Source organism: Podarcis cretensis (assembly GCF_951804945.1).
Source record: "Podarcis cretensis genome assembly, chromosome: 3".
Taxonomy (NCBI): Eukaryota; Metazoa; Chordata; class Lepidosauria; order Squamata; family Lacertidae; genus Podarcis; species Podarcis cretensis.
Window position 1 is genome coordinate 32,947,630 of NC_137172.1, and position 26,448 is coordinate 32,974,077.

General features: G+C 39.9%; 1 protein-coding gene across 3 annotated transcripts; it reads right to left on the reverse strand.

Annotated features, from left to right (window-relative positions):
- Positions 1-1,115: 1,115 nt before the first annotated feature.
- On the reverse strand, positions 1,116-26,224 carry LIN9 (lin-9 DREAM MuvB core complex component). Of its 3 annotated transcripts, none has more exons than XM_079971196.1 (15): positions 26,090-26,224; positions 16,811-16,843; positions 16,419-16,513; positions 15,946-16,050; positions 14,515-14,648; positions 11,793-11,918; positions 9,602-9,759; positions 8,223-8,356; positions 7,883-8,002; positions 7,623-7,724; positions 7,263-7,343; positions 6,014-6,139; positions 3,429-3,611; positions 2,890-2,987; positions 1,116-2,525 (listed from the first exon to the last, which is right to left on the reverse strand). In XM_079971196.1, exons 1-15 carry the CDS (start codon positions 26,166-26,168, stop codon positions 2,420-2,422), a joined length of 1,680 nt encoding a protein of 559 aa, XP_079827322.1. In that variant the 5' UTR covers positions 26,169-26,224; the 3' UTR covers positions 1,116-2,419. The 3 variants fall into 3 exon arrangements, with proteins under 3 accessions (XP_079827322.1, XP_079827324.1, XP_079827323.1); XM_079971198.1 differs by lacking the exon at positions 26,090-26,224 and adding an exon at positions 24,817-24,862; XM_079971197.1 differs by lacking the exon at positions 26,090-26,224 and adding an exon at positions 22,850-23,118.
- Between the last annotated feature and the right edge of the window lie 224 nt (positions 26,225-26,448).

Here is a 26,448-nt window from a genome sequence, read left to right on the forward strand (position 1 = left end):
GACCTAGATGCTTCAGAGGTTTAGCAGGGGTTGGGACTTCAGCATGGCAGGTCATCCCCCCTCAAGGGAGCTTTGGCATGAGCTGTCCTTGCTTGCTTTTCAAAAATATTGTAAAAACTACCGTATATTCAGACAGGTCTTTCAAACTTGATGTGTTGTATATTTTTCTTGTAATACTGTGATTTTAGGTTGGTGATATTTTATATGTACACTTTAAATTCTTACTACTTCTCTCCCCTGGCCCCCAAGTCATTTAGTCCTTTAGTGTTGTAAAACTGAAAAACAAAGGGGTTGTTCCAGGCTGTCACAGTTAAAAGGGGATGCAGAGGCTGGCTGAGGATAATGGGAGTTGTAGTCTAAAACAAGGGCACCGGGTTAGTGAATGCTGATTTAAGCAGATCAAACCAATTCCAGTTAATAGCACCACTGGTGGTGGTTATGTTAGTTTGGTTTGCCTGGCATTGACTTGGGAGAAAGACAGACTGAAGAAATTCTATTGTGAATATGACTCAAGATTGTATACTGAGGTACCTTTGAGAAATATACACAACATAGACCTCTTGACAGCAGCAATTATAGCAGCAGATGAAGATTAAAAGCACAAATCCTATAAAATCAAAGTGGTTATTTCACAACCAAATAAGGAGTCGGGTCCTAGGATTTCCATAGGAGTGTACAAAAATACAAATTGTTCCTCTTTGTGAGAGGAGCTGAAACCACATACACATTGATCTTTTCCTGACCCCATTGTCTATGAAAAAATGAAGAGGTGTTTTACTACTGTTCTATCCACTAACATTGGCTCAGGCAAACCCCCCCCCATAACAAAATTCAATTTTATGGTTATTTTATGCCACCAATGATTTTGTTTCCATAATGAAAATGTTATGTGGTAACTGACTGAAATTGGGGACATTGTATTAGGTCTACTATGTGGTTGCTGCTGTTTTGCAATCTAGCAGCATATACATTCTATGAAATAAATATATAAGTTGCAGTGAAAAATACCCTGTGGAGTCTTTCACACACACCCCCCCCCCATTGGATGAAGTTCAAAGTCCATCTAAAAATTCTCCACCACCTGTGCACACACCTTCCAAATCACCAGGCAAAAATGAATTTCTGAAAATATATTAACTAAACGTCTTAAAACTATTTCAGGCCTAATGCTCATGTTTCGCAATTTTAGTAAAACATTACAACTTACATAACTCAATGAGAATAAAAGATTTATGCATTTCTTAAAAGAACAGGTTTTGCTAAATATAGACTCTGCAGTTAAGTTTTGAAGCAGCACAAATACACACACAGAATACAGAAGCATTTTTAAAACTATACAAAATTTTAAATTGAAAATAATTGTTTACATTTTGTTTTTACATTAACATACAAAAGACCTCATTTTATGAGGTATGAAAGAATCAAAACATTGCTACAGCTATCTAAAAATTCAAATCTGGAAACAATTTATTACACTGAAGCTTTACAAGTCTATTCTAAATAAACAACTCAATACACCCTTTTTACAAGATTGATACTTCTGTGTACTCCTCAGATCTTTGCTTTTTATTTTTATTTAGGCAGTTCAGGGGACTGGCTATCCAACTGCATCATGAACTCTGTTAATTGCTTGATAAGCAGGTATCTAGTTTAAGTTTGTGCAACAAATCAATGGAAAAATATTACCAGTTATTTGTGTGAAATACCTTAACTAGAACACTTTGCCCATTATGGAGGGGGGAAAGCAAGTCATACCAATTTCTGGGAATTCAGCAGTCCTTTTCTACTCCTTCATTAGATTACTTTTATAAGTTATGATAAATAAAGACATTCAAACGATATTAACTGATTTACAGGGATTCCCAGTATCCACAAGTGTACAATAGCTACCTACCCAATCCCATTCCTTTGCATATCCTGCTGCCACTTCGCAAGAACAGGAATACACACTGCTTTTTACCAATCACAGCACTCTTCAGAAACTAAAATCAAAAGGCAGTGAGACACAAGTACTAGGCTTTCAAGAAGAGATTGCTATGCAACCTCTGTGTCACTTCCTTCTTCAAAACAGCTCTCAATAGTTGACAGAATAGTTGCAAATAAATTTAAAAGAAAAGTATTCTTGCTTCACATTATAAGAAAACATGTCTGTATAACTTTCAGTTCAAAAAACAACATATCTATGTACTTTTATAACTAAAGGTTAGCTGTTAAACAAGATACTGTATGTGCATAGCAAGTGATGAAGTCTATAGCAATGCTGGTAATTTTATGCTGGTTTCTTCAGAAGCAGTACAATGGATCTCAAAATATCCTCTTTTCCTATTTCTTCTAGCAGTTAGGATATTTGGTGAAGCTTATATAAGAAGGCTTTTTCATAACTACATTCTGTACACTTGGACTAAGGTGAATGTTTCTTTCAGTCTCTGTTGGTGTTATTTGCAGCAAATGCATGTAGATTTCCCATCTGGCTGAGGCCACTCTGGATGTGTGCAACGTGGATCTCAACGTTATTTTGAAAACAACTAAAGAAAGAAAAAGGTTTCATTTGTCAGCATCTCTGAAATGTTCAACATACTGAATGTATTACAGTCTTTCAGTATACACCCCCCCCACGTATTCTACTGCCCCTATCTCAGTGAGATTTCAATGCCCCCAACATTGGGTGTGTTCAGGACTTTTTTTTTAATCTGTCCTGGCTTTGGGGATATAAATGTTTTTAAAGTCTTGCTGCTGTTTTAAATTAATTTTTCTAATTATTGTTATAATGTTGTGTTACAGAAAGCTTGTATTATAAGCTACCCTGGGCTCTGCCCCCCCCCCATTTTAAAAGGCAGATGTATAAATACAAATAAGCACACCAATAAATAAAACACTACAAGATATTACCTGATGTTGGTGGAATCTATGGAATTTTTGATGTCGTTTAATGAATCTGTTAAAGACTTAAACTCAAAGGAGTTTAGATCGCCTCCTTCTGCTAGACACTAGAAGAAAAGAAATTTAAAAAATTAGAGGTTCAGGAGATAATACATGTTACAGCTGTTTACAAAATCCAAAAACTGTGGAAACTGCTCTGCCACTTTGTGCATCCTGCTTGAAAGTGGGTGTGGGGTGGGAGACTAAAGGAGGTTAGTGGACATTGATGAGGTCCTCAGAGGGTGCATAAACAAAAAGGGAGCACTACCGACTAGGTTCTGAGAAGGAAATGTAATGACAAGCCAAGTCCCTCTCTGAAAACTTCTGGGGTGGTATGTATGGGGGAAGTTAGTTATTAGGGGTAGCAGACTTCCACATTTTTCTGAGGCCAGCATTACTGTTTCAGCATTGGGAACAAGATTGAGCCTTGGCAGCATCTCTCACCTCAATAGGGGGAGTGAGCATATTATAGTATGTACCGGTATTTTCATTCTCTCAGTACCATTTACCTTAATCTGCAGTAATATTGCTGTAAGCCTAGCAATCAAATCCGTCAGGTTTTCATTCTGAACACACGGCTGTCCTGTTGTTGATGTATTTGACTGTCTGACAATTTCCTGAGCTTCTTCTTCACATCTCCGCCTCAGATCTGTGGGATGGTCTGCAGGCTGTAGACCCTGATCTGGGGCAAGCTGGGAGAGAAAATGAACATAGATCGAATTAGATTTCGTCTGACGGGTTCATCCAGGTTCTATATTCTAACATTATCGCTGACTTATTCTGTTTAAAATGGAAAGGTTATGCTATCTAACGTAACAATATCTGACTGAACAATTTTTGCATTTGAACATTTTAAAAACACAACCACTCCATTAGGGACAGTAGCAGAAAATGGTAGTGTATAGAACTAATAGAATAGTGTCCAACACTTCAGACTGCAGATATGGGATGTATTTTTTAATGACTCCTACACTTTAAAAATCCCTTCAAGCAGAAAACTAGCATAGAGTGGGCTGGAATAAGAGCTCTCTCCCTGATATACTAGCTTTTTATTTGTGGAGAAGCAATTAAATAGCATCCCTCACCTGCAATTTCAGTTGCTACTGTCCATTCTACCATTACTACCTCATTCTCTTGCATGTGTATATCAGTTAAGCATTTCATTCAGTTATGTAGCAAATATGTGAAGAGGCTTCTAAACAGTTGAAGGAATAGCAGTCAAGGTGAATTGGAAGAGTCTCTCTCTCTCTCTCTCTCTCTCTCTCTCTCACACACACACACACACACACACATGCAGAAATGGGAACTGCAAAAAGTAAATGTTGCAGCAAGAAATGTTCAAGTCCTTAGTTTCATATAACCATGCCCTCCTCTTCTATGATTCTGTGTTCTATTCCCCCAATTGACACTCAGTATTCCGTGGTTACTGAACATGCTCAACCCTCATTGGACTGTTTGTGACTTTTGGTTTTCTCTCTCTCTCTCTCTCTCTCTCTCTCTCTCTCTCGGTTTCTACTAAAGACCTCTGCAAATGTAAGGCTTCAGCTGAGTGCGCCAATACTGCTCTCTTTCTGTGCAGTAGCCTCCTTTTGCTAGAGAAAGTGATGAAATCTTTAGAATCATATACCAACAGATATCCAGGCAGAAGTGATTTAATTATTACTATATTAATCCCCCCTCCATTCTTTTCTCAAGAAATATTACAGATGGTGGAGAGCATAAAGCTTGTAGTATTTGAAACTCCCATTGTTCTAAGCGCATTTTGTGACAGGGAATTTCATTAGTGTGAGCAGTTTCTGAGCTCTGGGCGCAGTACTGTGCCTAATATTTCAGATTAAAACTGCCACTGTTGAAGAGACCCTCTTAAGAATATTAGGGGGGTGGGCAGGGGGACAACTAGACCATGTGAAAATTGAACATAATATTTTAGCTGCAGTTCATTCATTTTCAGCTTTGTATTCTTGTTATAAAAGAGCGTGCCTAGACATTCCGTTGTTGCACCCATAACCATGGTTTAAGGTCCCATTTAGCTCCTAGCTTTCATATCTCAGTTTCTAACACCGTCTATCCCAGGGATAGTCAACCTTTTTATACCTACTGCCCACTAATGCATCTTTCTTGATGGTAAAATTTCCTTACCGCCCAGCAGTGCTTGATGGAAGGAGGATTCAGCCTGTGCCGTAGAACCCCCTACCACCCACCTAGAATCCTGAAGCACCCACTAGTGGGTGGTAGGGAACCAGTTGACAACCCCTGGTCTACCCACTGGATAGTGGAACTGTATGAAACAATGCCTCAATTACTAATATGAAAGAGAACAGTTCCCCATGCCTGCAAGTCATGGCAGCGTGGTGTAGTGGTCAGTGTGGAACTTAGACCTGGGAGACCAGGGTTCAAATCGCTACTCAGCCATGACACCCAGTGGGTTATATTGGGCCAGTCACTATCTCTTAGTTTAACATACCTCACAGGTTTGATGTGAGAATAAAATGGAGGAGGGAAGTGTATATGCCACCTTGAGGAAACTTGGAGAAAAGAGGAGATATAAATGCAATAACAACACTAGTTACCTAGATATTGACTGCATTATACTAGGTAGGTATTTGTGTAGTGAGAAGGGCACTCTGCTCATGCCCACATGCACTCTCTTCACTTGGCCTCGAGAGTAGGGCTTATGTTTGGTTTAGCTTCCATTCCTTTTTCAGTAGTGATATTGTGTTACTAATACGGTGCCTTAATTATTTAGCCCTGTGCAATGTAACACTAATTTTCAGTAATGAGAGATAAGTTCTGGGGTTTAAGCCTCCCTGTCTTTACTCCTAGTTGCAGATGTTGGCAGAGGACATGGTGAAATGAATTCTGCATGTGCTCAGAGACACGCTTATCCTTTTGTAGTCATGCTGCGGCAGTTTTCCAAGATTCAAAACAGGAGATATTCACAGTCTTACCCAGAAATGCCAGGAATTGAACCAGGGACACAATTCATGCAGAACTGATGCTTTACAACTGAACTATATCAGTTTCTGAGGCTGCTATGAGTTCTTCCAATGGCTATAATCCTCTATTTGGGAAAGATAGAATAGCAACATTTTACCTCATAACAATACTGTTGAACTTTATGTAAAACTTTGTTTAGATCCTTGTTCAGCTGTTCAAGATCTAAGACAATAGTTGCATATCTTCTCTGAAATTCAATGCCAATAGGCATTGAGTAGGATTTCTGTGCAAAGAAAAGAGAAAGAAAAGAATTAAGTGCACAAATCAATAATTTGTTTATTTCTTGCACAATTAAAGCGAGATTTCAAAACAATTTGGTTTTCAAATAGTTTTTACATGAGGGCTTCTTAAAAATGCTTGCTGCATTACCTAGCCACCTTAAGGAAAGTGTGAGAATGTATTTAAATTTCCTACGAAGATTTAATCAATGAACAAACGGAGGGTCCTTTCAAAATCAATTCCTGCAAATAATTCTGAATTTCTGATGTAGATATTTTCTGAACTGTATTACATTCTGCTTATTTAAAAAAAAAATTATTACACCCTTCCCCCTATGGAAGTCCAGGGCAGCAACTGTATGCCTATTTAACTGATGGATGCCCAAGACAGCCTGGGTTGAGTTCAGATTTAGTGCTGCTGAAACAATTACCTGTCAGTTCTCAGTGGGATTTACCGTACTTTTGAGTATGCATGCATAGGGTTGTGTTGTAAGGTGTTTTAAATGGAGAAAGATTCCTACCAGGACTTGCTACCATTTTTTATTTGAACTGTGACAGCAAATATAAGGTCGCTCTGTGTTTGTTGAATGCTCTTCCCCACGGAAGCTCGCTTGGCACCTTCATGACGTCTTTTTAGGAACCAGATGAAAACATTCCCTCTTTGCTCAGGCCCTTGGCCAATTAAACTATCTATGGGTTTTTAAACTGGGGTGGGGAAAGAGTATTGCTTTTGTTTGTTATTATATTATGTACGTTTTTATCGTAAACCACCCTGTGATCCTCAGATGAAGGATGGTATAGGAATTGAATAAACAATAATAAAAGATAGCCACAAAAGAACATCTTAGAAATATATAGTTTTTTCTTTATGTCAATACTGAGAAAAGCTGCTACTAAGAACAAATTATTTTCAAGTATTCTCCCACTCTTACCTAGATCTGAGAGTTAAAACTTTCAAACTGGGGCTTGGAGGCTCAGGGGGATGGGGCATGGGGCCTTCAATCCAAATTCTGTTACAGATCTTCCTTTGTTTGAACTTCTTTAAACAAGAAGCATACACCTTTAAAACTCCTTAAGCCCCGTGTAACCTTTACAAAACAGCTGAAACAAGTATATATATATATTTACCAATTTTTCTGCTTCTGTGTTCATCTCCCTTAATTGCTTGATGTGTTCCTTTTTGATCATAAGAATCTTTGATAGTCTGGTCTGCAGAAAACAGAGAAAGCATATCAGAATAAATATAAGATCAGTGGATTGTAAAATACATTATAAAGTAAAAACTTAGCAAACTATTGTTGTGGATATAAATCAGACGACCAAGATACAAATTAAATGTACAGATGATATAATCTGGCTTTCAAAGATTTATGGAACGTCATTGTAGATGTTTGACAGCCATGTATAAAGTAATTAAACTGATTTTAACTTTTGGAGATGCTCAAAATCAGTACAGATAAAACTGAAAGAAAAGGATTTTACACTCACCACTTGGATAAGGAATTCTACTGGAAAACCACCTAATGTCTCACTATCTGAGCCTGAAAATTTGTTCTTCCAAGAAGACTGTCCTAGTAAAGGATCACTGTCCTATGCAACAAAGAAAGTTGCCTTAAGCATTTTATTTCATTCATTCTTACGTATTAGTTAACTATAGAATTTATTGAAATGATATTTAATTTGCTTCAGATGGTTTAAAATGCAGCAAATTACTGAATGAATAAAAAAATTCACTTTAAGATACTTACTGTAATTGGTGACTGGAGGGAAGGTGTGTAATGTAACCGAGGAGGAGTCATAAAGAATCTAGAAGGTCGCTGTTTTTGTCCAAAGGCAGCAATTGGCATGGTTTCATGAGGTTCATTACTCTTTAAGTTAGAAAGAGGAAGAAAAGTTAAGCAGAATTCACTACGATTAAGAGTAATATTTTGAAAAAGAAAATGTATTTTAGATATATTAATAAAGTTGACAAAAATACTATATGCCTTTTATTCTTGAATTGTCTTGTAAAATAAAATTATGACATTCATCTGGGAGAAAAGAATTCACATGCTTGCAGACTTTTTTTAAAAAGTAGATATTACTTACAAGAACTTCATAATCTGGGATTGTATGCGTTCCAAGCCCTGACCTCTCAAAGGTTACTCTGTAAGTAGCATTAAGAGTGTCAACAGCATCTATCTGTCCAGTGAAGAGTCCATCATGAGCACCACGTAACCGTGCTAAAATAAAAAACAACCCCCAGTCTTAATCAGAGCAAAATATTGATGCATGCCACAGAAATCAGGTGTGGCTTCCTCTGCCTTTCCAGCCTGAAGCAGTTGCATCCAGTTTCTAGCTCACATCACTCAACTCTGGTCTTTTGTCCTTCTAATTAACAGATAGTTGAGGGAGAAAGGCCCACCCTGTGGCACAGAGCCATTTCCTTTTTTTCCTTAATGGCCCATACTTAACAGACCATTACCAGGCTGACTATTCCAACAACTGAATCTATGCTGGATCCAGGAATTAGGAGGGTGGCTCAGGCATACAGCATCTCATAACACTATCTCCTCCGAAGAACAAGACATGGAACAAGGCAACTATTTAATGATAGAATCTACTATTTAATGACGGAATCAAGAGTTCTGCCTCAACAAATTCTGTACCAGGAAAGCAGAATTCTGTGGCTAGTATAGTATTGCAAATTAAGTTTTAAATTCAAAAAAATTCTTATTTTGCACAATTTAGTCTGATTTTCTAAATGGGAGAGGAAAAGGCAGGTGTAGGACCATGACCCCTGTCCCTATCCCAGAGAATCCTTTCTGGCTTCTAAGATTTCACTAGGCATTGCTTGCCTAATGTAAAAGCCTATCTTCACATAGCTATGGAGGCTAGAAGCCTGCATTTTTCAAAATGGAAGATTAGATTATGAGGAAGCAGAATTATGTGCTTGTGAGGAATCAGAGAATACAAAACCCCTATTATAAACATGGCAGGAAACAAGTGAAACTAAAACCCCAAATGGTGGGCATTTAAAACAAAGCTGCATTCTAATTGTTCTATAATTCTGGACAAGGCTGGGCCAGCCCATTCTAGATGGCTGGTAGAAAGACTAATGGAACCTGTAAGCAGAAAACTCCCAATGATGTAATATCATCACGATGAGTTAAAGAAAATAGTGGCAGACAACAGTCATGGAAGTGACAGAGTGGGTTAAAAGGAATTATGGAAGCTAGCCCTTGATTTAAGTACATGGTCCAGGCAAAGACTAGAGAAGTTTTGCAAGAGTGTGCCATGTATCTTATAACTACTTGGGTCATTTGAAATGTCAAACCTAGGGAAGGTAATCTTGTTTACAGATGGTGCAGTACTAGCGGTGGAGATGTAAAAGCTTCACTCCTTTAAATAACTTCAAGTTAAACTACATCTTCAGAATTCAACACTAATTAAAACAGTAGTGTAATTTAGAGATGGGGAAAACGTACCTGTAACTTTTGTTCCTATAACTAGTGGCAACGGAATTTCTTCTGGAAGATCTTTAAACTGGGATATATCTGCCACCTTCCGCTGTTGCAAAAGTCTAATTTTTTGCCGTTTCTGTTTTAATGCGGACCTTTCCTCTTCAAAGAATGCAGAAGAGCATCTGCAAAACAATTGTAATTTCTTTACTTTATGTTCATTTATTCAAACATCTTATAGCTTTATCCTTGAAAAGTATGATAGATTGGGTTGCAACCAACAGTCACACAAGGACATCTGCTTCTGCAATGGGAATTTCCTCCCTCAGCCCTCTGGCGCAGATTTCACTGATGGGGGGGGGGTAAATTCCAATGTGCAAGTGGACTTCGTTGGATAAAACCGACTGCCTTTATACATTTTTTACATTGAGGGGGGAAATCAGCACAACAGAAAGCAAGTGGTACACAGACTGGAAAGGTCCCCCTGCAGGAGAATTTGACAACTGAAATCTGTATGTGCTGAAAATAATAGTTTACAGTGGTGCCTTGCAAGACGAAATTAATCCGTTCCGTGAGGCTCTTCGTATAGCGAAGCAAGCCCATTGACAGCTTAGTGGATTAGTGGTTTAGCGGCTTTTAGCGATCAGCTGTTAAGCGACTTATCAGCTTAGGAAAAGGGGGGGAAAAGGGGAAAAAACCTGCAGGAACTCGCAAGACATTTTCGTCTTGCGAAGCAAGCCCATAGGGAAATTCGTTTTGCGAAGCGCCTCCAAAACGGAAAACCCTTTCGTCTAGCGGGTTTTCCGTCTTGCGAGGCGTTCGTCTTGCGGGGCACCACTGTATCCCTATGTCTAAACACTGACACACAGAAACGATGTCTGTCGGTAATAAATGCAGTTAGATGCAAGATGTTTATCCTTTCTTTGCAAAACTGAAACCTGTCAAAGCCAACTGTGCACTGAAGAGAAAGCAGTAATAGCTAACTGACATCTGTACAGACAGAAGACAGTGGTTATGAGGTTGAATGCATACAATTTGGCTATCAACAGTGCAATCTTATGCGTGTTTATGTAAGTCTACTGCATTCAATGGGGATTACTCCCAGATTATATGTACATAAAACTGCAGCCCAAGGTATCTAGATTTGAATTCCTAAAAAGGTTTCTAACCTTTAGAGCTGTAAAGTACTAGGATAGTTGTCTTAGAACAACTGCAAGAAGAAAGAAGCGTGCTATAGTCATAAGAAACAGTTATCACATGGGTGATGTGTTTTGTTTTGTTTTTTTGCCTTGCCTTGCCCATGGCTGAAATTCTTTCTGAATGCCATATAAACAGACCCTGCTCCTTTGTTGCGGCTTTCTTCCTCAAGTCAGCAGGAGCTATTTGATTTATGGGGTTATCCTTAAACAGTTTATCAACCCCAGGCTCAGAATAATAATAATAATAATAATAATAATAATAATAATAATAATAACAACAACAAACACATCCTAAAGAAGCTAGGGAAAATGGTCTAATCCTTTAGCATTTGTACTGGTTGTCTGTTATTTATGCTTTCTTATAAAGCTTTACTGGTCTTCATTCAGTCCATTACTCATCCTGATACCAGAATCAGATGAACATAAGAGACAGAACCTATTCCGAAAATCAGAATTACCTTACTCAGTGGTTTCAGGTAGATGTTTAAAAATGGAGAGCAATACAGAACCCTACACAACCCCATAACATAAATGTCAAGAAACCAATAAGTAGTTTTCCAGTGGTATCTTCTGGAATCAAGCTTCTAGGTATGAATGGAAACACTGTGTTCCCATTTCTCAGCCCTATGCATAAGGATGTCATGGTCCACGGCACTGAAAGCTGCCAAGATACTTAACATGGTTATGCTCTCCCAGTCCAGTATGGGGAGGGGTGGGGCACTTTGAGAATAAGATGCTGGACTAGAGGGGCCAGCGGCCTGGTCCAGTAGGCTCTTCTTATGTCCTTATATATGCTAAGTTGTACTCCTCAAATGCTTTGCATTCATCATCAGGCTGAAACTTGGTTACATACTCAATTACGATTATGCAACATATCCTACATTCTTAAAATTACCCATTAAGCACCAACTTTTTAAAATGAATCATCCAGGAAACCCTTCAACAAAAACCACCACCACCAACTCCCCACAAAAACTCTACAGCTAAAGAGCCTTGAGTCTTTCAAGCTAATGTTTTACCTTCGTGGCTTCCCCATTAACCGTCTGATCTTTCCCCATTCAACTCTTGTTAATTTTCTGGTTTTCAGATTGGGAAAAGATTCTTTCAGGCAAACGCAGAAATCATTATCACCTTCAAAGAGTGGCCTATTAAAAACAATTGGTATTCTGTCATTATATTTTCAAGTACATTCAGAAAATGTATTATGACATGCCAACACAATTTTACCTCCATATACCTAAGACTAGAGAATTTTGCTTCCTAAATGTTTAAATTATAGTCATTTGTCAACTTGGGCTTAATATTAATTTCTTCATTTTACAGGGAAAATGTTATAACTGAAATGTTATAACATGTTATAACTGAAAATTAAAATGTTATAACTGAAAAATATTTTGAAGCTAATGCAGTCAATTTAGAAATGAACAAGACATTTTTACAAAAAAATACACTTTCCTATTTATTAAAACTCTACCTTGCATAATATAGTTTACAGAACCATGAAAGTCATTATTACTCTTATGACTCCAGCAACTGTACTATTCAGAAATTAAAGTAATAAGCGACTTCCGGGTCGGCGCCATCGCCGAATGGCGGACTCCCTCCGAGCTCCGGAGGGAGTCGACTGGGTAGGGGTCGGGTCCTGCCGTGCCGGCGACGCGGGGACCATCAAAAACCATGGGCGGAGATGCCCGTGGACTTGGTGACTCGGCGGGCACCGTTTGCGCCCCCCGACCCGCGAAGGAGCCTTTTTAAAGGCTGCGGAGCGGGTGACGGGGGGGTGTGGTGCTGTGAGTCCAATGCTCCCCCTGCCCAGCGAAGCCGCATGCCATTCGGCGGAGAGCAACGACTTCTTCTTTGAAAATTTCGGATTTGGACTAAAAGGAACAACCCGTGAGTAAATTGATTGGACTTAAAAGGGAAATTTGATCTTTGAATTTGGAGCGAGCGGGGGGAGTGCAAAAAGGAAGTCCGCCCCCCCCTGTTGTAGATGGCTCAACGCAAGGATTTGACAACTAAGATCGAGAGATGAACTTGTTTACCTGAAAAAAATTTTTTAACTTCACGAAGGGAAATTACAATAATTGTGCTGGAGGAGAAGACTGATTTGTGGGAACTAAAGTGCAACCCCCCCCCCGGGAACCGGGAACGATCCGCTATGAGAGACTGGTGAAGAGACACAGAAACTCTGACAGCTGTCAAAGTAGCTGTCAAAGCAGGAAAATAAAAGAGAACTTTGTTACGATGGCTTTGCTGGTTAGATTTGTTACAATTTGGACATAAATTATTGGAAATAAAGGCAACAAGTTATTTGACTTTTGGGTCTGATTTTGAAAGAAATTAAGTTACCATATTCCCTCTAGAGGGAGGCTGGGACATTGCAACAGTAGCAGCAAGTGGAAAAATACTATGAATTTGAGCAGGATCTGTTATCTCTTGGGAAAGCTGCAAAAACGAAGCATTATTTTGTCTACAGAGGTTTCTATACTAAAGGAGACAATGGATTTATCTATTGAAGAAAGGAAGGGACTTGACGCAAGTTATGTTCCTGAATAACAAAAGCCTCTGTGGAGAACAAGAAGTTTCTGAATTAGAAGGTTTCTGCAGCAGAACAGGAAAAAGCAACCTGAGGAATAAGAGCTGGACCAAATTTGAAGCCGGAGTATTTGGAACATCCAGACTTTAAAAGGACCAAGAAATAGAATTTAAGTTAGACTCTTAAACATAGAGGTCTGGATGGAAGAACAATGACTTTTTCTGAGAGTTTTTTCGAGATTGGACTTTCTGAAATTAAAAGCTATCAAAAGACGGCAAAGTGGAGTTGAGATATAGACGTGGATACACCAGGCTGGCAGTAGACAATGGATGAACTTTGGGGATTGGAACCGGGGAATGGGGGGGGGGGGAGATTTGGAATCCAAAGGCTGTAAAATTATATATTATTTCTTTCTTTTCTTTTTTCATGTCTGTTGTTTGAAAATAGGGGAATTCGTGGAAGGGAAATGGGGTCAATCTTAGGGAATTATATAAAATATAAGGAGAAATGGTTCATTAAGATAAATAAGATAAATTAATTTGGAATAAATGGGTTATTTAAAATTACAAATAAGGTTTTAAAATTTGGGGTAAGAATCTGTGGAATCAATTTAAGGGAAATGGAATACAAGAGGGGGGGGGAAGTCCGGGAAAGATGCCACTGAAACCAAGTGTAAATCATATCTGTTTTTTCTTTCTTTCTTGCTATCTTTCCTTTTTATTCTGGAAAATTTTTAATAAATATTATTAAAAAAAAAAAGAAATTAAAGTAATAAGCTTTGTAACATTAGAAATATTGCTTTAAGTTGTCACCAATATAAGGTAGGCAAAAATGATGATAAGAACCAGGCCAAGGTATATCTTAGCAAGAATATAGCAATTATTTTCTTATCTCTTTAAAAAACTTGCTATTGCAAAACATTTTGCAGAGAAACTGATGAGCAATATTTAATTCTTGTAACTGTATTAAAATCTGACAAAACCATTTTTTGCCCCATTTTGCTTTAAAAAAACAACCACAAGTTTCACTGCACAGCTATGAAGTAGCCATATGAAAATACAAATAGCTTAATTCCAGTATATTGCTTTACAATGCTATCTCATACATGCCTACACAGAAGAAAGCACCTTTGAGGTAAATGGTACTTGCTTCCATGTCTGCATAGGATTGTAATCTAAAACTAACAAATGAAAAGCCATACATACTTATCTATATTTGAGTAGAACCACTCGTAAATACACCATTTGTGTGCTTTAGGAAGTTTGAGTAAGTTACGTAGCCGCAAACCGATCTTCTGTGATGCCTTTTTGTCTGGTGTTGGCATTGTTGCAGTAAACTTCTAGATAATAATAAAAACAACAACAACCAGAGGTTACTAATGGAAATACTAAAAGAACAGAACCACAGAATTATAGAGTGGGAAGTGACCCTGAGGATCATCTAGTCCAGCCCCGTGTAATGCAGGAATCTCAAGTAGATCATACATGACAGATGGCCACCCAACCTCTGCTCAAAAGCCTCTAAGAAACTTGGACAAGTCTTAAGGGCAGTGCTGTGCGCTTAAAAACCTCCAAGGAAGGAAAGTCCATGACCTCTCTTGGGAGTCTGTTCCACTCTAAAACCGCTCTTACTGTCAGAAAGTTCTGCCTGATGTTTAGTTGGAATCACCTTTCTTGTAACTTGAATCTATTGATTCAAGTCCTAGCTGAACCGTTTGTCTTAGTTTTTAGTTGCCGCTTTGTTAATAGTGATTTATAGATTGTAATTGTTTTACTGATTATTTGTTAATTATTTCATATGCTTTATGTCATACTTGTCATGTTCTGTTAAGCGCTACTATGTTATTGTTATTTCTTGTTTGTAAGCCACTTTGGGATTCATCTGAATGAAAAGCAGCATAGAAATACAACCAATCCACGTTGCAAACTTGAGTTCATTCTGAGCTTTGGCCCACCTGACCTTCTCCTTGCAACTGTTGGCTACTCGTGAATACTCTTTTCTTCGTGATTTCTCATTTCTTCCATTTTTCACATGCCCTTCATAAATCTCAGTTCATCTGTAAGCTCCTTATGCAGCCACACTGGTTTCTTTAAGTGCGGCCCACTTATCTTTCTTGTTGGAATTATCTGCCTTTGTCCCTTCAATCTTTCACCTTTAAGAAACTCCCATCCAACTTGGACTCCCTTCTCTTTGAGTATTTCTGACCACAGAATCTCACCCAGTAGTTCCTTAAGTTTTTTTGAAATCAGGCTTCTTAAAGTTCAGAGTGGATGTTCAACTACACTCAGTTTTCATTGCCTGTGTATAATGAAACCCAACAGGACATAATCAGTTCCTCCCAGGCTTCTGGGTACTTTCACTTTTTCGATCAGTTCCTCTCTGTTGGTGAGGACCAGGTCCAATAGAGATGACCCCCTTGTTGCTTCTTCTGCTTGTCAGTGAGGCAATGGAGGAATTTGTTGCACCTTACATTCTTGGTAGAGTTTGAGTTCTAGCAGATATTGCAGTAGTTGAAGTATCCCATGACTACTATATTTCTCCTTTTTGAATGTGTTTGGATTTTTGCAATAAAGTGGAAACTGAGAAGGTTTAGTTTACCTATCAATGAATGCAACAAACTTTACAGATTAACATACCTGGGGAACCATTGCAACTCTCTGGTTTCTTTTGGGTGATCGTGTATTCATTTGCCTTTCCTCTTCCTCACAAAAGGACCGACTTCGTTTTGAACTTCTGAAGGGCTGGAGCAAAAAGAAAAATCTGACTCAATCAACTGTTTCACAACGCGCTTTCCTGCAATACAGCAAACCCATGATAAACAAGCAGAAGATGCTTCCTTTAATATAATCTTTCTTGATCTATGTAGCACATTTACAGACTTTTGTGGCTTCTAGTTTCCCTCACCTTGCTTATTTTACTTAGCTGAAAGCAAATTTACCTAAACAGCTGGCTTCCTTTTGTACAACTGTTACAGTACTCATGTAATGTCATATTTTATACTGCTACTCTGCGCTTACGAAACCAGGAAAAATGTTTATTCTTAAAAATTTTAACGGCCAAAGGAAAGAAAACTAGAAGACTACTAATATAGGTCAGTGTTGCTCCTTACCATTTCTACAGCAGCTCCTGCATTCTTGCCTTTCCAAATGGGTGTTTTCTGCAAGGAACTGAATTTTTCATTCCATGTATTTGATAAACTTCCCTCTGTATTAAGTTATAAATCATAAATATTATTATTCCTATGTAAAATTAATATAATGTTCTCCAAAAATCCTTTACTGTACAAATGAAGACTTAAAAGTTTACCATTCTTAACATTAAAGATATAACCACATTGTAAAAAACCTGTTTAATTTTTTAAAATTATGTTATCTTTCTATTTTGAAAATGCAGCCGACTTCCCACTTAAGAATGAAGTGCTCTTTAGATATTCATTCACACCATGACTGAACTTTTACTTTCCACAAGTACAACAAATTAAAAATAAATGGTATGTCCTACCTTTCAAACTAACCAGAGCTTTTGCTGAGGAACCTGAAATAAGTAAAAAAATCCAATAAGGGAACAATATTTCCTGACAGTGGATTCACAGTTCTTTCAGCATTTATAGCTAATTTATTTTTCTTTCTTAATAGGGAAATGCCTTACAAATGTAAACAAGCTTCAGCCTGATCAGCTATTATGGCTTCCAACCAAGGAAGTATTAATTCAGGGAATATGTACTTCTGGGAAGATCAGGATTCTCTGTGAAAACATCCTCAGCATGCACACAAAGTATTAATCAGAGAAGTGTAGCTGTGACAGCTAAGTCAAATTCAAAGTATAAAGTATAAATACTAGTTGTGTCCAACTAGTATCCCTCCACTGAGGAAGGCTCTTTGATCCAGCAGAACCTACCATCAACAGAATAAGAACTGAGGTGATCTTTGGTAATTCCCCCTGCAGATTCCACACCATCTCCCATACTGTACTGAAGGTTCCATAGCAGATTTGAGCAGGTATGGAGTTGAAGGGGGTTGGCATTTGTCTGTCTTGGGAGACAATGGAGTGTGTGTGCCTTTGGGGGTGAAGTCAAACTGTTGGAAGGTTGCAGTGCCTGCTGTGGCTGTAGAGACTGATGCAGGATAGACATGTTTTGTTGCAGCTGGGGCAGATGAAGGCACTGGATGTGCTGCTGCAGATGCACCATGGCATTTCTTCTCTCTGTGCTCCTTGCAGCAGTCATTTGTCCTCTGGTCAGTGCTGTGGACACACAACCTGACCGATTGTCTCCAGGTACTGTGGTTGTCTGCAAGGGATTCCCACACAGTGGGGTTAATGTTGCCAGTCTTCATGTCACATTTGCAGACATCTTTGTAAAAGCCAACTGGCCTAGGTTGAAGGGAAAATCTCTGAAAATCACTCCAATTCCTCGACTACTAATTTAAGCTCCCACTGGATCAAAGAGTTTTCTTTTGGTGGAGGAACACTAACTATATACAGCCCAGAAGCACATTAACGCTAGGGTTATTTCACACATATAATGTCAAATTATTGTATGACGGTAAAGGAACAAGGACTGTGCTCCGTTACCCTGGTCCCTTTGCTAATCCCCTAATTACTAACTTCCTGACATTCAGCAAACCATATTTTGTGGTTTCATCCAAGGACCATGAATACAATCTCTTCAACTATAAAGTCAAAGTAAGCCAGAAAATGAAAACATGCAGCATAGCAGTAATACACTGTTCATGCAGCTAAGTTGGTAGATGTGCTAAACTGGTAACCCTTTGTTCCATTATTTCACTACTACAATTTCAATATGTAAGCATCAGCACCAGCTGCCAGCAGTAAAAATGGCCTAATAAACAATTTACATTAGGGACCTGAAACGGTTCAAACCTTGTTTACTTTAGATTGAAATAATGAGTTTATTTATGCATTGCGAACATTTTTTCATGGTAGAGAAGAGGATACAAAAGGAAAGTGCATTAGTATCTCCTTAACCTCCAGTGTACATTCCAATTCTGTCATCATTAATCCCTCTCACCTGCTTTCTATGATATGAACTAAGACATGATCTTCATACTCACTTCTAGCTGAGTAACAAATTTTACATTGTGCTGATGAATAACTTGTAAGGGGAAATATTAGTGAAGATGTAAGGTCTTATCTTTACTAATATTTCCCCTAAATTCTTATGTTCATATGTACAGCATAGGAAGGACAACAAACAGGTAAGAACTGGCAAAGCAATGTTATTCATTCTTTGATTATCACCTCAATCCCTGTTATACCTTCAGCATGTAAGAAAACTGTAAAATAATACACATTCTTTTAAAGTGTTTTCATTATATATGTGACAAGGTGGTAGGCCAGGAAAACAAACACACAGCAGGGAATAAGCTTAATACAAGTATAATATTTGTAGCAGATTTGAAAGTAAGGAGCATTAGCTGTTCAGATGTTTCACACAGAAAAGCAAGATTTGCAGCTACTATTTTAGAACACCACCAAAATTGTTGAGCTTTTTTGGGGAAACCGCCCCCCCCAATAGTGGTTTTAAGCTTTGGGAGCTGTTTCCGCTGCTTTTTCCATTGCGTTGCCATACATTCGAGATTTCTCTGACATTTTGCCAATTCGGCAAAATTCCCCCCGATGCCATTTTTACACCTGAAAACCAAGACATGTCAGGAATTTTCCTGACATATGGCAAGCCTATTTACTGTGGTGAATAAAACATATTCTAAACTTACTGGGTGATAACCAATATTAGTCTTACTTACAAGTTGGTCATTGAATGGATTTAAGTCCATTGCTTTTGATAAGTCTACTATGAGTATGACTTAGCTCAGGCATGGCCAGACTTGGCCCTCCAGCTGTTTTGGGACTACAACTCCCATCGTCCCTAGCTAACAGGACCAGTGGTCAGGGATGATGGGAACTGTAGTCCCAAAACAGCTGGAGAGCAAAGTTTGGCCATGCCTGAGGATATCACCAAATGTAAAACAAAAACACGAAGTGTTACAGTCATTCTGAACTGTAGTTATGAACTATAGTTATGACAGAATCAGTCAAGGTTATTCCTTCCTAACAGAAGGCCTTGGCAGTATATAAACATTCTCTATTAGGAGACGCATGTATGAAAATGTCGTGCAAAGCAGTGATAACAATGGAGACATTCCTCACTGTCTCCTTAACTACAGTAGACATGTGAGTTGCCAGAAGAAAATGCTTTAAAATCTTTACATCACCACTGCAGTTCTCCGAATACATACAAAAACAGAACATGGCAATATTTCTATCAGGTAAGAACCTATTTTGATGGATAATATTACTGATTACGATACGATACGATACGATACAATATCTTTATTGTCATTTTCCCTTGCGGAACAATGAAATTGAAAAACTACATAAAACTACATAAAAACTACCACAAAACTACATAAAACTACATAAAAACTACATAAAACTACATAAAACATTCAAAAACCCCTTAAAAAACTCTAAAACCCCATTTTAAAATACACTATACTACAGAGACCCCTTATGCTGCGTTTAGAACCAGAATTGCATTAGCGTAGAAACTGTTTTTCAGGCGGCTAGTCCTGGCCTTTATAACCCTATACCTTCTTCCAGAAGGCAGAAGCTGAAAGAGATAATTTCCGGGGTGTGTACTATCATGTGCTATCTCTGCTGCTTTCTTATGGCACCTGGCAGCATAGATTTGATCTAAGGTGGGAAGAGTGCACCCAATAATTTGCTTGCATTCATGGACAAGAAGCAAGTGATACATTTACAGGATAGTAAAAGAAACTGCTACTTTTCTAGATGCACACCAGCTTTTAGGGGGGGAATGCTATGTTGCCAAAGCTGCTGTAATTTACAAAATAAAAGCGTTCATACAAACTCTCCAACAGTCCAGTGCTATGGTTGCTTGTGCAAAGCTAAAGAATAGGACCAGGTGTGTGGGATGCTGGTCCACAGAAAATTTGCAAACAGTTGTGATAAATTAGTAAACCCCAAACCTATCAGACTCTACTATAATGTAGCAGTTCAAGACAGTGTGCTCCAGTGGGACAGAAATACAGTCTTAGGTGTCCCATGAGTCAAATCTGAGTAGAGAAGATAGGCACCAGAAGCAAAAAACAGCAAATATTAGTAGTAGCAGTTATTACATTTGTATGCTGCCCTTCATCCAAGGATCACAGAACAGTTCACAACACAAAAATGCAAAATGAGAACACATAATACATAAAAACTCCCAATAACCTCCCTTCCCATAGACACATTTAAAAGGCCATTAAATGTTTAATCACGCAATGGCCTGGTTATAGAGAAATGTTTTCACCTGGCACCTAAAGTTATGTAATGAAGGCACCAGGCAAGCCTCTCTGGGGAGTGAATTCCACAAATGCGAAACCACCGCAGAAAAGGCTTCTTCTTGTGCTGCTATCTTCTGGTCCTGTCATGGAGAGGGCACATGGAGAAGGGCTCAGACGATGCTCACAGGGTCTGGGTCGGTTCAAATGAGGAGAGGTGATCCTTGAGGTATTGCAGTCTTAAGCCATTTAAGGCTTTACAAGTCAAAACCAGCCCTTTGAATTGGGGCTGGAAGCCAACTGGTAGCCAGTGCAGTTGGGCCTAGATTGCTGTAGTATGTTCAAACCGTCTTGCCCCGGTGAGCAACTTGGCCATCAAATTCTACATCAGCTGAAGTTTCCAAACCATTTTCAGAGGCGGCACCACATAGAACGCATTGCAGTAATCTAATTTAGAAATTACCAGAGAATAGAAGACAGAGGTTAGGCTATCTTTGTCCAGATTAGGGCCACAGCTGGGCCACATGTCAAAGCTAATGGAAGGCACCCTGTGCCATCGAGGCCACTTGAGCCTCAAGTGACAGCAAAGGATCTGGGATTACCCCCAAGCTATGTACCTTCTCTTTCAGAGGGAGTGTAACCCCATTAGGAGCAGGCAATCTCCTATCCATCCAGTCTAGGAAACTACCCACTAACAGTGCTTCAATCTTATCTGGATTGAGTTTCAGTTTGTTGGCTCTCATCCAGTCCTTTACTGAGGCAATACAACAGTCCATCGCATCTACTGCCATACCTGCAGATGTAAAGGAGTAGAGCTGTGTGCAATCCGCTTATTGCTGACAATGCACTCCAAAACTCCAGATGCTCCCACTCATCAGCTTCAAGTAGATGTTAAACAGGATAGGGGATAAAATTGAATCCTGAGGAACCCCACACTGAAGGTTCCACAGGGCAGAAGAACACTCCCCAAGCATCACCCTCTGGAAATGGCCATCCAAGTATGCCCGGAACCAGTGCAAAGCAATGCTATGCACCCCCAACTCTGACAGTTGCTCCAGATAGATACTATTGTTTATGGTATCAAAAGCCATTGAGAGGTCGAGGAGAATTAACAGGGACATATTTCCCCTATTTTCTCCCAAGAAAGGTCACCATACAGGGCGACCAAAGAAGTTTCTGTGCCAAAACCAGGCCTAAACCCCTATTGAAACGGATCAAGAAAATCAGTTTCCTCCAAGAGCATCTGGATCTGGTCTACGACTACCTCCTAAAGAATCTTGCCCAAGAAGGGGAGATTGGCAACTGGCCAGTAATTACTTAGATTTTTCTGAATCCAGGGAGGGCTTCTTAAGGAGTGGTCTTACCAATGGCTTCTTTCAAGCAGGCAGGGACCACCCCCCATCACAGTACCCTCTCTGCTAGTTTTTATTAGTCAAGATGGGCGAGAGCTCAAGCGGCTTCCTTGACCGATCTTGTCCACATCCTCAAGCCTTACCAACTGAAAATCATCCAACTCAACAGGACTAGACAGTGCTTTGGACACCCCTGGAGAGTCATTACTATAACAGCGGAGTCAAGATCTCTGTGGATGGAAGCGATGATGACACAAAGCAAAATCTTACTGACAACATTGATTTTCCCTCTGTCCCTGTGCAATGTTGTACAGTAACGATAAAAGATCAGTTTTACTCTCACAGATTAGCCACGGGTCCCAAGACTCAGATGTTATAATGCAATACAACATCACACACCTGTATTTTCAAAGACCACAAACAGAAGAGAAAAAGAGCGAGTGAGCAGTAAACTAGAAGCATGCTGAGCAGATAGCCCACACACCAGTCTAGCACAGACCCAGATGAAACCAGTTAGGAAGGCAGTAACAATTAGTATGCAATACTGCAAGAACTGTTCTAGAACAGCAGTCATTATTTGCCAGCACTACTGAATCACACTACCAGATTATGATCTTAGGCTACTTTCTTGATGGTAAGTTCCATTACACTTGAACAGGACTTATTTGCAAATAAATGTTTTTAGAGTCAAGGTATGAAAGTGGTTGAGAAACGTTTATCTAACTACAAAAGCCTACCTATCACTTTGTGAAGCTGGTGGAGAGTGGGATGTGTAAATTTAATAGAAAGCTGTTACACCACAAGTGATCGAATAAGAAGATGATCTCAGCACCCTACTCCTCCCAAGTCAGCCAGTTAAGTTTAGTTTATATAGCTTAATTTACCTATTTTGCTTTATTTTTTTGGCTTGGGCTAATGGGAATTAACAGCTTTGTTCAGATGTTGATGCAGAACATCCGAACAGATGCACCTTTTGTAGAGGAAGGAACTTCTGGCTTGAATGATTATGAGTAGCACTTAGCAGTTATTATTCATGTGAATGCAGTCATCACGCAAACTACTTATCAGCATGGCTGCACCAACACTACTTCCTCCAGGCAGCTGTGTCCTTCAGAATGCTCTTTGGGGGATATCTAGACTGGACCCATGTGTCCTTATAAAAAAAAAAATCAGTTTACTGAGCAGAAACCTGCATTTTTTAAAAAACAAAAGATAAAGCTTTATGTTGTTCATACTGTCAAAAGATTTGTGCAATAGGTTGACAAGCGACAGTTATTTAGATAACTGTGTTATCTAAATCAGTAGTCTTCTACTTTTTCAGACCAAGGACCAACATTAACCCAAACATGCATTTGGAAAGCCAGTTCTTAATTTCCCCCATATATTTGAATGGTGGTAGTGCTGCTGTTGTGACCTAACTTAAGTCAAGCTGCAACCTAGGTAGTGGGTCCTGGCCTACCATTTGAAGGCCAATGATCTAAATACATGTTCATACCTTGTTAATGACATGATGTTCAGAAGGTGGTTGCATGTGCTAATGATTATCATGCTTGGAGTGGGGAGGAAATTTCTTCTATGTCAGAGTAGACAACAAGCTGTAATTGCCTTCCTCCAACATCTGGCTTGGGTGAATTTCTCAAGATATTTGGTATATAGATGTACTGTGCAATTCCTTAGCGAGTGGTCATCTCTGACATGATGTTGATGCCTTCTGCTTGATGCACATGTTTATACTTGGGATCATGCAAGTTAATATGTAGATAGATTAGTGTTAGTGCAAATGATAGGTACCTGATTCAATATTAAACATACAAACAAATGCCTTGCATGTTCTCATTAAAGAATTCTCATACAGGTCATTTTCATATATGCATCTCCCAGTACAAAATGCTTGTATATAAACATGGTGCATTCCCACTCATTAGTCTCACCTTATGAAAAGGAGTAAGTTTAAATGATAGCCCCAAATCATATCAGACTAGAAAATACCTTTCAAAATGACCCTTACACCTTGTCATGTGGAACCAATGGACCTACTGAGAATGACTAATATATGATATCACCTAATATATTGAGTATGTTTTACCAATCATAGTAAACAGTAACCAAAATAACCCAACTTCCTTACTTTCAAATGTACAAATATAACTCAAAATAATTTTATTAATATTGTACAGTTTTCCCACATACTAATGATTTAGTTCTTTGTTTAATCTACTGTATAGCACATTAGACAAACACAATTCACTATATTCACAACAAACTTCAAAGTCATTGATAGTTTGTCCATAAATGCAATTTTATATAATTCACTGTTTTTCTTTAAGCTTCAACTTTTGCACCACCACACAGTTGTGAACTTGAGTTTATAGTATGTACAGTATTATCGTCTTACATTATTTCCCATACATTTGAACAGATCTTTGGCCACCACCTGCATAACTACTAAATGAGTCCATATGCAGTAAGATTTCATGTTTGTATTCATTTTCTTGTTTTCATATACAAATTTCCACCAATTCAACACAGAATACTATATGGAGGTCACCCAAGTGTTCCTATTCCTTAGAAAGAAGTTTACAGTGACATCCACAGTATGTAACACCTCCTGTTAATACTCTGATTACTTTTTTACATAAACACAATAAAAGGTCAAGTGAATCTTGACTGGTCTCAGGATTAATTTCTGTGGCAGTTCCCAATCCTTCATATAATAAATGCATCAGAGGATATGCATTATTTTTATATTGATAACATGAGCCACCAGTCTTCTATATCCAGTGCTTACTCACTTTTTTTATTTACTTACATTGGCACACCACCCTATAGTAGAACTCTCGGAGCAATTTACCTGTGAAGTTGCTTTACTCTTTTGAGCTGAGAAACATTGTGCCTTCCATCTGCCAGATTCAACGAAAATGCTTCCTCAGGAAGATATATACTTGTTTTTGCTTCCCTGGACAACCTGAATACCCCCTCCTCCACATACATGGAACTTCTCAGTATACCATGCCACAGTTTTCGATGGTGCAACATACATAGCAAGCCAACTCTAGGAAGCATATTCAACCCTCTCAAGTGATTGGCCAAAAAGCCAGTGGTTTTTATCCCTAAAAAAAATGTTTAGGGGTACTCTCATTTTCTTACTCATATTGAAATACTGTCCCTCAATGCGGCCAAACTTAGATTCACAAAATGTTTAGGAGTATGTGTACCCCACAGAAAAAGTACTGCACAAAACAATGCGCTACCACTACTTTGGTTCCAAATTCAGAGGTTCCTAAATTACTAGTTGACATACACAAGAGAAACAACAATATGGACCTCTCCTTCGTCACTTTCACTATCCTGCTGCTATGGACAAGAGGAGAGTGAAAAACAATGCTTTATTTATCCTGGTTAAGAAACTATCTTCCTAAGCAGCAGGACGTTCCGTAGTGAGAAAGAGTGAGCACCTAAACCACCCCCAAAGCATCGAAGGTTAGTGTCATGTCAAACCCCCGGGGCAGGATGCCCATGGCAGGTCAGAGACCTCCCCAACTGCGCTGTGGTGGTTGCTGTACCCTTTATTTCCACTGCCTCTCCCGGAGAGGTGCAATGTCAGTGGCAGCCACCTGCCCTGCACGCAACACTTCGCTGCCCGGCCTAGGGAAGCTTCCACGCCTCCCTTTCCGCCCCGGGCACTGCCCCGGCCTGCACCAAGACTGGGGGTGCAGGGTGCGGCTCACCCCCGACAGCAGAAGTGGAGGTTATATAACAGCGGCTTCCGGCCCTGCTCCGCTGGCCTCTCCCCGCCACCGCCTCCCGAAGAGGGCAGCTCCGGGGTGCGGGCGGAGGGGAGGCCACTGGAGAGTTGCACTAGGCCGGGCACTGAGGGAGGAGGAGACTGTGGCTCCGGCCCCGCACAGCTCCCACAACAACAGCAGCAGCAGCAGCAGCAAAAGCAAGAGCAGCAGCAGCAGTAGCGAGCGCCGGCGGCAGCCGGAGCAGCCTGGGCGGCTCAGGGCCGGGGGAAATTGAGCAGGCGGAGGGTCCCGTCCCCGGGACCGCCCTTTGAGGAGCTGCGGCGGAGGAAGGGGCCGAGCGGCGGGACGGAGCGAGGGGCGCCGCGGGTCGCTACTCACTCTCGTCAGGCAGCTGATCCAACTCCGCCATCTTGAAGGAGCCGCGCCGCTTTTTCAAAGGCTGCCTGTCGCGGTGCATTGTGGGGGAGGAGACGGAGTCCTCCAGCCCGCCTGGCTGGCGGAACCGGGGCGGCAGGGGCGCGCCAAGCCGCTCAAGCAGTCCGCCCGGGCCACCGCCGCCGAGGTGCCCGCGAAGGCAGGCGCGGCCGGGAGCGCGCTCCGCTTGGCTACAGCGCGGCTGTCGGCTCTCTTTCGTAGCGGCTTGAGAGAACTCCCAGCGCCGGGACTGGGAAGAGCGCTGGCTTCCCTGCCGCCGCCCCCCCCCCCCGGTGCAAGGGCTCCCCCTCTGACACGCGTCT

Coding starts and splice junctions, on each gene's coding strand:
- LIN9 (XM_079971196.1), bottom strand. CDS start 26,168: ATGCACCGCGACAGGCAGCCTTTGAAAAAGCGGCGCGGCTCCTTCAAG. Junction 14,649..15,945: donor GAGTTGCAATGGTTCCCCAG/GTATGTTAATCT, acceptor ATTATTATCTAG/AAGTTTACTGCAACAATGCC. Junction 2,526..2,889: donor ATAGATTCCACCAACATCAG/GTAATATCTTGT, acceptor TTCTTTCTTTAG/TTGTTTTCAAAATAACGTTG.